This window comes from Panthera uncia, chromosome X, assembly GCF_023721935.1.
Source record: "Panthera uncia isolate 11264 chromosome X, Puncia_PCG_1.0, whole genome shotgun sequence".
Lineage (NCBI taxonomy): Eukaryota > Metazoa > Chordata > Mammalia > Carnivora > Felidae > Panthera > Panthera uncia.
In genome coordinates this window covers 6,526,850-6,541,004 of record NC_064817.1, presented here as the reverse complement: position 1 = coordinate 6,541,004, position 14,155 = coordinate 6,526,850, and the positions used below count along the sequence as shown (strand labels likewise).

General features: G+C 51.1%; 1 protein-coding gene across 1 annotated transcript in view; it reads right to left on the bottom strand.

The window, feature by feature from the left end:
* The window catches only part of CLCN4 (chloride voltage-gated channel 4), a 60,308-nt gene that overhangs the window by 14,910 nt on the left and 31,243 nt on the right, over nucleotides 1-14,155 (bottom strand). Inside the window, exons 5-10 of the mRNA XM_049643414.1 lie at nucleotides 12,549-12,736; nucleotides 10,154-10,276; nucleotides 4,903-5,109; nucleotides 4,694-4,774; nucleotides 3,175-3,720; nucleotides 1,313-1,499 (exon numbers count right to left, since the gene is read on the bottom strand). Of these exons, the coding sequence (XP_049499371.1) occupies nucleotides 1,313-1,499; nucleotides 3,175-3,720; nucleotides 4,694-4,774; nucleotides 4,903-5,109; nucleotides 10,154-10,276; nucleotides 12,549-12,736 (1,332 nt within the window). The remainder of the gene's footprint in view (nucleotides 1-1,312; nucleotides 1,500-3,174; nucleotides 3,721-4,693; nucleotides 4,775-4,902; nucleotides 5,110-10,153; nucleotides 10,277-12,548; nucleotides 12,737-14,155) is intronic.

The window sequence follows — 14,155 nt, the reverse complement described above, 5'->3', positions numbered from 1 at the left end:
GGTTGTGGAAGAGAGCCACATTGGCTGTGTCAGAAAGGGGGGGGGCGGGGGGCGGGGGGGGGGGGCGGGGGCAGGGAGGGCTTTTCTTCGGTGAGGGACAACAGGGTTGTCTGTCTACCCAAGACCACGTGCCTGGCTCTTTGGGAAGGGGATCCTATGTGGGCTATGCAGGTTTCTGACACAGCCAATGTGGCTCTCTTCCACAACCCCACGAGCTAGAAAATTGTAGAGATTCGCAGGAGCTGCAGACAGGAGAGGGACCCAACTCTGTGTCCCTCGGTATTTAAAAGGAGACTCCATACCAACTCCTACTAATCACCCAATGAGCTTACACTGGGCTTTCTCGAGCTCAGCACTAGGAACACTTGGGGCTGGATCTTTCTTTGATGTGGGGGCTGCACTGTGTACCCTGGAATGTTTAGCAGCACCCCTGGCCACCGCCCACTAGATGCTAGTAGCACCGCCCCCGTAGGTGTGACAACCGGAAAGGACTCCGTTGTCCAGGGCTCTTGAGAGACACAGATGGCCCCAGGCGAAAACCACTCTTCTAGATGGTACAGCTGCAAGATGGAGACTCCATCACCCTGGGCCCTGCATGATGGAGTGGAGAAAAGCCCTCTAATAAGTCACATCACACACACACTCACACACACACACACACTCACACAGAGTTCTCACTGTTCGTGGTGGCTATGATCTATAAAGTTGCCACGAACACTGTATGAGCAAACACTCAATCACTGCCCTATGGGAAACGTAAGGTTAGGTTTCTGCGAGTTTCTGGTCACAACATTTTTGTGAACCAATCAACACCGAACCTTATTTTATGTGCATTTCTGTTTAAAGACACCTTATCTAGGACGTGTAGATGACTCGTTAACATTGAACTCACAGCCAAGAGCACCGTAACTCGTGCCCGAAGGGAGATCTCCACACCCCTATTTTCTCTGCAAGCCACGTCCCAGCCTTCCTGTGCTTCGGGTCACCAGACAGCACTGTGGCTGGAGGCCATTTAAAACAGCAAAATCATTAACCGAAAGCATAAAAACGCCAAAACATGGCACTAAATAGACCGCGGAAAGGAAAGGATACTCGTGCACAATATACAAGAGTCGACTGCACATCCCGAGTGAGATACACGCCTTGGTGCGCTAAGCCACGGAGATTTAGGGCTTTCCTTGTGACGGCAACGCGAGCTTGCCTATCCTGAGAATGCCAGCACCCGAGTCCCCGCCTTCCTTCTCGCCGGTGCCCGGAGCCACAGCAGCCCGTGCGCTCCGTGCAGCCCGCACCATCCCCCCGGGGGCTGTACCTAGGCAGGCGGCGGCTCCCACCATCGCGTAAAGTCCGGGGGTGACGCAGTCCGCTCCGGGCCTGCACCAGTTCCTGAAGACGATCCAGTCGTGGTGATGGTAAGCCAGCTGCTCCACACCGATTCCCACCATCCTGCCCGCCATGGCGCCCACAGCCATGCTGGGGATGAAGAGACCCGACGGGATCTCCGGGGGAGGGGGGAACACAGGGAAAAGAAGCATGAGTGGAGGAGTCCGCGTGTCCACACCCCACTCCCAGTGAGCGCTCCCCCCCTCAACAAGCTTGCATTTTGCCTCAGTCTTCAGAGGAGGTGCAACGCTTCCCAACAGGGGTCAGCTGGCAAAAGGCGGGACGAGTGATTTCACCCGCTGAGTCAGGCCCAGCTACTGCGACTTGGACAGGACGCACTTTTACACTTGCGTCTCCTCTCCCCGGGAAGCAGGCCTGGTTCCCCTGCTGCGCATTAAAGAATGACAAGCCCCGCTGCAAATGACATTCAAAGTGAGCATCGGCCACTTGAGATACTCCCCACTTTCTCTCTCTCCTTGCGCGCCATTCAGATTAGCTTTTGAAATGAAATGTCAAGCCCCAGCATGAGAATGGAAAAGAAGGGCGCGCGGCCATTCACAGGTCACACAAAGCAGCTCGGAGCAGCTGCCCTGCGCCTTGCGAAGCTTTTCACGGGCCGAGCCAGGTGAAAGGCAGCAAAGAAACAGACGACGCAAACTGGCAGTAAACTGGGAGATGTCGGTGGTAGTGTGCTTCACGTTTTGCCGTGTGGAAATGCGTTTTATCGCGTGATCAGACGCGCGCAACAGAACACGCCTGACTCTCCGTGTTCGCGGAGACGTCACGTGCTTGGCAATCCCGACCGGGAGTCGCCTTGATGCTCCCTCCCACACACCAGGTAAGTCTGGATCCTCGAGTACGATTTCTAGAGTTTGGGATGTTCCTGAAGAAACTTCCTTTCTGAGCCGCCCCCGATCCTAGGCATTTAACTCGCCGTAACTGCCAAGGAGACTTCTCCCAGCAGGCACCGGAAGAGGCCGCAAACGTCTTTCTCAGATGCGCAAATAATCCATTTGCTAGGAGACGCGTCAGAGACAGTTGGCCGTTTAATAAAGTCCACCCATCCTTGTTCTTAAGGCAAAAATTCAGGTTCACATTTGACCATTACACACTCAAGTACCCAGTTTCTTAGACTTTGTAAAAAGAAACAAATCCTAAAAGTCTCACACAGAAAGCAACAGTAATGAACACTACAGGGGCTCTGCAGGGTTCGAAACGTTTGGCTTCTGGTCCTGGGTGCTCATGACACAAGCGTGCGTTTTATGAAAATTCCTCGAGCTGTCCACATCTCCGTATGAACGACATACTCTGAGCCTTAGCTCCTTCACTTGTAAAGGGATTAAAATCTCTGTTTCACAGGCTGGTTTATCAAAAGCATTGCTTCTTATGGATTAAAAGAACTTCAAGTGCCCGGCACGAGAGAACGGTCAATAAAGGTCAGTTCCCCTTTCCCTTCCCATCACGATTTTATTTTTTTGGTATTTTTCTGAAGTTTACTTATGTACTTTGAGAGAGAGAGTACGAGAGGGCACGCACAAGTGGGGGAGGGGCAGAGAGAGAGAGAGAGAGAGAGAGAGAGAGAGAGAAAGGATCCCAAGCAGGCTCTGCGCCGTCAGTGTGGAGCTCGAACTCAGGAACGGTGAGATCGTGACCTGAGCCACAGTCCAGAGTTGGACCCTTAACCGACTGAGCCCTCCAGGCGCCCCCATCCTGAGTTCATTTTGGCGAGCAGGGCGCTATCCCCAGAAGGACGGGAGATGCCCCCACATCTTCCTTCCCCCGTTCACTCACCTTCATGCCGAAGGTAAAGATGGTAATGACGATTTTGAAGACCAGTGCCAGGGCCAGCTGCCACATGGCTGTGTAAACCCCCACCCCGGCCGGCCGGTCCGGGATGTCGTCCACGGGCCGCGTCATGTTCGGGTCGTTGATGTAGTCACACAGCTGGGAGGACTCGAGGGCCCCGCAGTCATTGAACAGCTCGGAAATGAGCTCGCTCGTGCTCCGGCGCGTGTACGGGTTCGGGTAGGCGATGATGGCGGTGACGGCGGTCACCACGATGACCTCCAGCACCGGGTACTTCCCCAGCTTGGTGGTCTTGCGCCTCCTGCACCAGGCGATGTTGCCGCGGATGAAGAGCGTTCCCCACAAGCCCCCAAAGACCCCGAGCAGGATGAAGGGGAAGAGCTCGGCCATGTACCAGGGCGTGTGATACTCCACGTAAAAGAGAACAAGGCGGCTGTTCCCAAAGGGATTGATGGATCGCAGCGTGAAGGCCGCCACCAGGGCCGCGAAAAAGGACCTCCACAAGGTCTTCAGGGGAAAGTAGTAACTGACCTGGGACGGACAAGCAGAAAGTTAGAGACCGGCTGAAGAAAGGGCTGCACAAAGCCCCAGCCTCCGACCCGCAGCCACCCGCTGGCGCTTAGTGTCACGGTCACACCCAGACCGAAGATGGGCAGTACTCGCTTCCTCAAGCTAGGTTCAATTAGGACCAAGATGCACGAACGGAGGTATTTAAAGGACTGTGTGTCTAAAGTGGAATCGATGCTGGTCACGATGTGTTTGAGCTATTTTTTACGAGAAATGGAAATATTTCATTATACTTCTGTTTATGTCACCAAGACCCTCCTAAAGGCACATAAAGCCCCGGATTTGACTCTACAGACAACAGAACAGGTCGATGGTTGGAAAACCCTGCCCCAGCAAACGTACTTGTAGGACACAGGAGTTAAGAATGGTTTTTACATTTTTAAATGCTTGCGGGGGTGGGGGGGGGGGGAGGGGGGAGAACCATCTTGTGATATTTGAAATATTCAAAAGGAAAAACAATATTTTGTGACACGTGAAAATCATATAAAATCCACACTCCGGCATCCATAAGGCAAGTTTTACTGGAAGGCGGCCATGCCCATTCACATGAGTGCTGTCTGTGGCCGCTTCCCCGCTACAATGACAAAGCTGACAGGTTCCAACCGGGACTGTAAGACCCCCCAAAGCCTAGAATAGTCGCTCTCTGGCCCTTTGCACAGAACATTTGCTGACCCCTGGAATTGATCCATTCAGCTTGCCACAACCAGAAATGCCCCACTAGGTTGGTTATGAGAAAGACTGCCAACTTCAAACAAAAAAAAAAATTACACCGGCAATTTCTGAAATTAATACTTGAAAACAGGTATTTAACGGCAAGAACTAGGACTTCTTGATGAGCTGCGGTCAATACCCCTTGGAACACAGCCCTGAGAGCCGACTGCCGTGCCGGCCCTCCGCACCCCTGACCTCTCAGGCCACAGATCCCGCCCCGTCTCACCTCCTCGAGGCTGAAAAGCACACCTCCTATTGGAGCCCCAAAGGCAACGGAAACTCCAGCAGCGGCGGCAGCCGAGAGCACCTGTAAGGCAAAGAGCGCCACGTAGGTCCCGAGACCTGTCATGCAAACACGCGTGCGCAGGGGACACGGGGCCAGGACCTCCAGAAGAGGCTGTCACCGTGGACGGGGGTCGGGGGGAGCCTGCTCACCTCACGCCTCTTGCCCTCGTTCTTGCTGTACTTGGAAAAAAGGCTGCTGAAGAAGTTGCCACAGCAACAGGCCACGTGCACCAGCGGTCCTTCTTTCCCGAGGCTCAGGCCCGAGGACACCACTAGGACCAGGGTGACAGTCTTGATCAGCAGGGTCCACTTCCCCAAGTAGCCCCTGATGATGAAGCCGCTCAAAATGGTCTTTATCTGAAACAGAGCACAGAGAACGAGGTGGAATGAGCCGCTTCAATGCCACAGCGAGGAAAGTGACAAGTCCCCCCTGCCCCCCACTAGATTCACGTGATCATACCAAGGACACGCTACTTTCGTTCTGGATTTGGCTAGGATTTCATATTAACAGAATTTGTAATAGTATATAATTTTTTTTTACTAATGATAACTTGAAACCATTCAACGCATAACAAATCTGGAGACTTTCTAAAGTAATAAGAGACCATAATGAGAACTGAAGGAGCGATTATCAGGGTCTCATTTTCTTTACGGCATTTTAACCCTGTTCACGTTATCCTCCGTTGTGTTGAAGAGAGACGTGTAGCTATTGATTTTAACTCTTAATCTTTTATTATTGAGGGACATCCAAGATAAAGAGACAGAAAGCTGGCTAACTGTGTGACAAAGCAAATAGAACAAAATGGCAACTGAACCATAGGTCGGGGTCTGCAAACTGCGGCCCATTGGCTACATCCAGCGCACTGCCTATTTCTGTATGACCCACGAACTCAGAGTGCTTTAACATTTTTAAATGGAATGTGTAAACCAGACTACTAACCTTTTACTGACAACAGTTGCTAGATTTTCCCTCTCGGTTCACAAAGCCTAAAATATGGATTCCCTGCCCTTTTACTGGAAAAGTCTGCTAACCCCTGCAGCAGGCCAGGGGCATGGGGGTTTACTGCCCAATTATTTCAACTTTTCTGAATGTTTGAAAATATTCTTAATACGATGTCAGAAAAAGATGATGCTCAACATTCTAATAACACGTCTCCAGGGGACGTAATGGTGACTACATTCAGAGTGACTCCTTGCCTTCCATAGAATCCTGCCCCCTCATACTGAAAAGGACTCTGGGACTACAGGTAGAGTAATCTTGCTCCTTTTTCAGATCTACCGCATTTTAAAAGGCCAAATAAAAGCCAAATAATGGCTTTCCTGCTAAAGGTGCGGTTTGCCTTACGCTTTTAGAATTCAACTGGGTGCCAATCTCAGTGATTAATTTCATATATTGGAGTCCTCCTTATCCCAAATCCCTATTCTTTGGATCCAGAAGCATCACCAATGGGTAAGTAATCTTTTACCTTCAACTTCTCCTACAACTGGCTGAAATGGAGTGAATGTTTACTGTCTGAGTTGGCAATTCACAAGTCTGCAATAAGTGAGTCAGCCAATGACATCCATGGTCAATTTCTGTTTTTCCCATCGCATAAATACATAACGGGACAATGTTATCTCTTGTCAGTGTCAGGATATTGGCATATCTTCCAAGTGCCTCCCGGTGGACATTGCTATGCCAAGAAATTAATTTCTCAAATAGCTATCACAGTCCTTCTTGAGCTTGGCGCTCGAAACCAGTGAGGACCGGCTCTCCCCCTGGAGATTTGATGCAGTTGGTCAAGTATGATGCAGTTTGATGCGGTGTATTCTGGGCCTGGGGATTTTTACAGCCTCCCCGGGTGATTCAAAAATGCAGCCCATTTCTCCGTATTCAAGGGATGGTCCCCATTCTCTGGCACCACGTCACCTTTGGCGATGGGGGGGGGGTGCGAAGTGAGCTAATCCTCAAAATTTTAAAGGTGGACAAATGGAACACTTAATTCACGCAGACAGACCAAGCGAGCGAGCGTGCAAGCACGCACCCGAAAAAGCACGAGTGGGGTGTTCTGGCGATACCATCAGACAGTGTTTCTTGAACTAGCCTTTCACTAATGGCAGACAGACTAGCGGTGGTTAAGGTGGTCTTTAACTAGTGGTGGTCGGCCTGTGTGAGCCCGCGCCCAGGGGATCTCAGATCCCTTTATTTAAGGGATGTTTTATTATGCCTGCCGCAGTCCTGCCCTTTTGTGTTGCCTCGAATAAAATTATCTATAATTTTTTGTCAGTTAGTTAATGTCGATTTGGACCCTAGGGTACAGTTTAAGAGTGTAACACCATTTAGAAAATTACAAGCATCTAAATTACCTGAGCCTCCGCCAGCCGTGACATGCGGTGAATTGAACAATGTAATAGGTATTTTGTAATTCTCTAAAATGATTTTATAAAATTGTCACGATCAAATTAGGAACTAAAGAAAGCAAATTCATTCCCAGTAAATGCCAAAAAGTAATCACTTGCTTAATATGAATTAATAGAGACCGAATCCAGTGGGGCTTTAACGAGATGTATTGCAGTGGTTCTGGGACTTGCCGGTGTTGACTGTAAAACCTTTCTGGTAAATGAACGTTGGTGTGCGCGTTCGCGCTTTGCAATGGGCTGAAACATCAATTCAAAGCAACTTTTAAAAGGACATGATTTCTTCCGGAGTCAACGGTGGTCCTACGGACAAAGCAGGCAGAGGAGGGACACCGGAACCCCAAGAACTAGTGTGCACTTTTCAATGTGCCTTATACAAGAGCACGTGTTAGACAAAATAAATGTTCTGTACATTTGCATTGCAAAAAAGGTTTCCAAAGGAATGTCCATTCTGAGCAGTTAGTCTCTTTGCTAAAATGAGGGCGCGCGGCCTCGTATCTCACTGTGAGTGAAGTCAGTTTATGTAGTCACTTGGGTCTTGACTAGGAGGTTCTTTTCCAGCATGAACCATTTACATTTCCTTTCTCCTCTGCCCCTTTCCTCCAAGAGCTGGAGTAGGTACTGCACCCCGAGGTTAGGAATTTCAAGCTCTAGTGTGAGAACAGTGAAAATTTTGCTACTACTGAGTCATGGTGACCGAAACTTCATTAGACAGCCGCCCTTGGCTTCGTGGTACTTTCAAAGATCATTGTGAGCTCTTTCATAAATTGAGAAACCAATCTGTTACATGTTACATATGACTCAAAAGCATATTAATAAAACAAGCACCCACGTACCCGCATTTCAGATAGAAGAATGGGTACCCACGAAAGCCCCGTGTTTGTTTCCTCGGTGGAACCTTCCTCCTTCCCGAGCCCAATCGATCGTTTCCTTGCCTTCCTTTATACCATCCGCGTACGTGTGTGTCACTAAACAGGGTGCGGCTCCGTTGTGGCCGTTTGCGGACTTCGCAGAAATAGAATCACACTTCAGATATACTACTGCCCCTTTCTTCACTCGACACTGCCTTTGTGCGTTGCATCCACACCAGTGTGTGCCTTGCACGTTTGCCACATAGGAAACGTGATGCCCGACTCAGGACTTAACTCCTTTCCGGTTCAGCTGTCACAAATAGATGCCCGCTTTGGACAAGACCAAGTGCAGGCGGCCCCTCACAGACAGAGCTCACCTCCAAGCCCCCTGCCTGTCTACAAGTTCGCAAGCTGAGCCGTGTGTCCCCGGTTGTTGCCGCCTGAAATTTTCCAATTCCCCGTTGGCCACCTGCTCATTTTGGAAAGGCGACTTGGGTCAAAAAAAAAACCCCAAAAAACAAAAAAAAACCAAACAGCCTACCATCGGGCAGTGGGATCATAAAACTGAGAGGCCGACACCAGTCTGCTCTTTCTGTCATCTGGGGTGCGTCAGCTCTTAGACACCAAATACAACACAGTCGGTTCGGTCACAGCGCTTGTTTTGAAAACACAAATTTGTTCCAACGTGACTCATGCATTAGGGAAGAACTTGAGCACAATGCAAACGGCGCGTCTGTTTATGCACAATTTCAGCTGGGAGAAACGCGGCGGGAGCGCACAAAACACACGCGGCACGTGCCTCCAACGTCTACCAGGTCACACGCTCAGTGGCGAGTACAGATTTCTTAACCATTTAACACGTGTAAGCCGGGCTACTGTTTCGACTGGGTTTCTGTCTTTTCTGTATGTGTCGCTGACGGAGTTTCTGCGTGTTGTGCTCCTGGAGCCATCTTCCCCACGAGCGCTGTGGTTGCTCTTGTGCGATTCCGCACGGCCCCGTGAGCCGTAGGGACGCCCGTGTCGCGCTGCAGCACGACTGGATTGCCTTTCAGGTTCCTGCGGTAACGTGTTAATACAAACCGTCAAAAAGTCAACATGACGCATCAGGTCTTTTTCTTCTCTCTCTCTTTCCCGGAACGGGACGATGTCGCGCTTTTCTTTCGGCAGTCTCTCAATTACTCCAGCCCTTTCCGTGATCCGCCCGGAACAGCGGCAGTGCTGGCAAATACCAGCAAAGAACGTGGGCGCAGGGGAGCAGGGACCAACGTGGGGCTGTTGCCATCATCGGTCACATCTTTAAACTCACCATCCCCACCACCTAGGGGCGTTGCCGAAGCACCAGCCTGAAGGAAAACGGAACTGCATCGATGGTAGTGATAACATAAGAACTGGTGAACTTATTTCTGGCCAAAATTTTCAGCATCTGGGCTTTTGGGGAATTAGCCCGACTCTCATTATTCTAGCCAGCAGATCCTCCTAGGTGGGAAGTTTAATCTCAAGCATCCCTCCTGATCGATGAGGTCACTTCCCTTACACTTTGGTTACACGAAAATGCAAAAAGACGTAAGAACTCTGAGCCCACAAGGGTGCGTTCACGGCGCATGCGCTGAATGTGGACTTAAGCTTTTTAAGGATCGCTATTACCGTGTCACCAGAAGAGCAAAACAGGGCAAGGGAGTTGACCCACAAGAGAGTTGACTCATCAGTGAACTTTCTGAGTAACAAACGTCCATCGCCGTCTTTGCTCACATTACGTCACAGGTGCACTTACAAGTTTCTGAAGTGCCACACTTATGTATGTGGTTAATTAACTCTGATTCCACAGGCTGTGAGAGTTATGCCTGGCTTGCAAAGACAAGAATTTAATCATCTGAGAAGCAATGGAGCATAAATCCTGAATATAGAGCATAAATCCCCAAGCCAGACAGCTGGGTTCAACTTGCTGCTAACCAGCTTCGTGACCTCAGGCAAGTTACTTAACCTCTCTGCGCTTCAGTTTCTTTAACTCTCAAGGGCAAAACAGCAGACCTTACCTCCTCGTCTCACCGTGAGGACTAAATGAGTTAACAGAGATCACATGCTTGGCACCTAGGTGCTACGTAAGTGTTTGCTAGGCTTATTATCGGCACAGAAGAAATCCTGCCAGCACTCACCTCTGGTATACCCGAGCCACAGGCGTATGGTGCAAACACGCGCACCAGGGAGACGGCCAAAAACGCAAACAGCAATGCCCACAGGATGTACATTAGGTAATTCAGAATGTAAGCACTGGCGCCCTAGACGACAGACACAAAACAAGAAAGAAAGATGAGCCGTCACCAACCTGAGCGCCGCGCCCGCCCGCCCCCTCCGTGCAGAGGGCACAGCGGGAGCTTCGAAGGCATCGGCCAGCTTCCCAGCCGGTCCCGTGTCTACAAAAAGGCCCGCGTTGGTTTTATCAGCTGTTGCCATTGCTACGGCAGGTACACACAAACACGGCACCGGGCGTTCGTCCAGGAGCTGTGCCCACACACCTTCCACGGGGCAAAACCCTCAGCACTCGGGGAACCGCCAAGGTCACGGGGCCTTCCCCCTCGCCCGCCACGGGTAGGGGAAGGCGGGACGCCCAGAAGTCTGCCCTGGCGACCCCGGAGGCTCTGTCTGGCGGCGGCGGGGGACCGGCCTCCCTGGGCTTTCACGGAGGCCACGTCCGATGTTGCAGGATGCAGCCACCCGGCTGTGGTCCCCTGACCCGCAGCATCCACATCACCTGAGCCCGCGTGCGGGATGCTGGTTCTCAGGCCGCGCCCCGGGGCCGCCGGGTCACACACACCCGAGGTGGGGCCCAGCAAAGTGCGCTGCGACACGCTCTCCAGGCGCTTTTAGAGGGGAAAATGCATGTTCATCTCCTTCAGAATAACTCCTTGAACCATTTATTCCAAATTATCTGATGAATGAAGGCTGGCTTTCTGAACCAAACACACGGTCTGGGGTCTTTGATGCTGAGGACCTGGTTGGCCGGGTGGAGACATTTCTCTCGGCCTCAGCTTCTTGCCACCATCTGGATCACTCAAGTGAGGGGCGAAGGAAAGCGAGGTCACCTAGGAGTCAGGCCACAGATACGGCCGCATGTGCGCCTATTAAATGCAAAACCACGTTCCAGGAGACCGTTCTGGCCTTTACAATCCCATATATTCACACCCGAGGCAAGAGAAATCGGACCGAAGAATACATTTCACCCACTTAAAAATGTGCTTTTTTGAGACCAAAAATAACTTCTCACTCTTGGTAACAGTCATTCTTTGAATCAAAGCATAAATCTTAGAAACGGATGAAAAGATAGACGGCCATATTTCCCAAAAAAAAACATATTGCAAGGAGGAGAGAAGAAATAAAATACGGTGTCCAGCCAATATTGCCTGCCCACTCCCATCAACCCAAGGAGAGAATTTATTTTTGGACGTCATGGAGAGCACTGAGAACGTGTGAGATTTCAAGATCCCTGTCTACCTCTCAGATTGGAAGGAATTAATTTTCAATTCTGCTGAGAAGGAGGTTTAGCAAAATGGCCAAGTGCATTCCACATCGCTTCAGCTGTGGCAAGTACATGGTGGGGGGGGAGGGGGTTGGGGGGGAGAAAAGGGATAAATCACATCCATCTTCCAAAAATAGTTCTAGCTTGAACGTCCCCGAGTTACCCCTAACGTGAATCTTGCCGACCCAGCGCCCCCTGACCTGGGTTTCCGATCTGTCAGTGACACAGGCATACAGATCTGAAGCTCTAAGTCCCCTGTGCCGGGACACTCCCATCAGAGAAGGCCCAGAAGCACCCTCTGCGATGCACTCGTGAACCGCACTGGAAGACGAGAACTTGAACCCCACCAAGATAGCACTTCACACCTGCTAGGGTGGCTGCAATCAAAACCGGGCGAGGAGGCGGATGCCCTGAAACCCTCATACAAGCAAAGGAAGTCGGACACGAAGGTCCACGTATTGTACGATTCCACTTAGAGACAGAAAGGTCAGTGGAGTGGTTGCTTCTGACTGGAGGGCTGGGAGGAATGGGGGGGGACTGCTAAGGGGTGCAGGGTTTCCTTGGGGATGATGAAGATGTCGTGAAATTATTTTGTGGTTAATGCAGCACAACACTGCGGATATTCTAAAACCCAGTGGGCTGCACGCTTTCAATGGGCAAGCCATATGGGTGGTAAATTATATCTCACTGAAGCTGGTATTGTTAAAAAAAAAAAAGATAACTTCTTTTATTAGAAGGTATAAAAAGCAACCCTAATTCTGCAGCACGATCAACAGACCACTCTCGCTAAGAAAAATAACAAGGCTTTTACGAACACCTACGTATACCATGCACACGAATCGGTACGGAAGGCTTTCCCAACTTCGGTTTGCACATCAGAGCTGGGAAAAGCCAAGCCGCACTGGTATTGAGCACCGACGGCTGCCGGAACAGACACTTGGAGGTAAAAGTACAGACAGTCACAGAAGGCCCAGGTTCCCAAGCGCCCGTGGAACAGCGGCCGCTCCCAGCCAGGACCCTCCCCAGAAACGCACCTCTGACTGGTTCACCAGCAGCTCCGACCATTTCTGCCACAGGGGACACTTGTCCCTGTCCTCAAAAGTGGTCTCGTTGGACGTCCAGCAGCACTGCTCGTGGCTGTACCAGAAGGCAGACAGACAGACCCCCTCCTTCAAGTCGGTCATCCAGTCGACGGCGAGATCGATGACCCCAGCCAAGGTGCCTGGAAGAAGCAGCGAGAGCCACTTAGAGGAGTCGCCCTGTGATGATGCAGGAGAACACGGGGCCCGGGGCCAGCGCAGAGGCGCGGCCGGACCAGGAGATGAACATGCAGCAGAAGGAACACGTAGAGAAAGTTTCTTTCATCGATTGTCGGGTCTCCTGAGCACTTACAGCGTGGGCAAGCAGCGCCCAGGCTGGTGACAAGCAGAGGACAACGATCCGTGCCGCCTGCGTGCCTTAAATCCCGCAGGACTGACGGTCAGGCAGGTCTTAGGTCACCACAAGCCACCGGGGCCAAGCAGCTTTCAGAATTCACCCCTTCCAAAGTCTAGAAACACGGTACCTGTGCCCTGTAAATGACGCAACCCCCTCAGCGGCTTCTGGGGCACGAGGCTGGGATCACACACATTATTAACCTGTCTCAGGCCAACCTGACGATTCAGAGAAAATGGAGGCATAATGACTATACCAGCCTCATCGTTTAAGTACCGTTTTGCCACCAAACGGGAACCAAACTTGGAAAATCTCACCTATTAGGACTTTCCCGGATTTTTAAAATTACGGATAAGGGACCGTGTGGATCTGCTTTGAAGTCCGATGGAAGTGAGATTGAACAGAGAGTGTGCGGTGGGCCACGGAAGCCTACCTTTGGGTCTCCTTTCAGAATAACCCATTCTAGAGTCTTTTACAGAGGCAGGGAAGACTTTCAGGCCGCTACACTTTGCAAACTATTACTAGATCTTTATCTCAATACCACCTCCCCACCTGCATCAACCCCGAAGGCGTCCGCACACCTGCGACACGGCTCACCCTTCCCTGCTCTTCTCCTGTTACACCGAAAGCCGCCCCCTGTTCTCAGGAGAACGCCTGAATCCTTAGCAGGCAGCAGACCCGAACAGCTGGCCCCTCATACCTTTCCAGCCTCAGCTCTCTCCATCGCTAACCGCCACACTGCCCACACCATGTTCCTGGATGGAGCACACCAGGCTCTCCTCTCTGTGCCACCTCAGCCAGCACTGTCCTTCCCACACCCGCCAATCTCCTATTGACCTTCCAGAGTCAGTATTCACATCCTCCTTCGGGAAGCCTTCCCTGATTTCCTAGGTCTGGGCTAGGCGTACCTCCCAGGCATTCCCCCATCGCCATACCTGTCACATCCTGATAACATGAGTGTGCGTGTGATGACTGTATGTGTGTGTATAGTGTCTAGTCCATAAATGGGGCTGGGAGGGTGGAGATCCTGTTGTGTGGTTTGCATGCCATGGCCAGATGTCCAGACTCTGTGTCCACTCTATGTCCACAAGTGGCTTGTCCATTGTTGTATCTGTGTTGGGGACACGGCGCAAACTATACATCCATAGTGCGATAAATAAACGAACGAAAACCAGAAAACCCCGGTCCAGCCATTCACTCCTCCCTT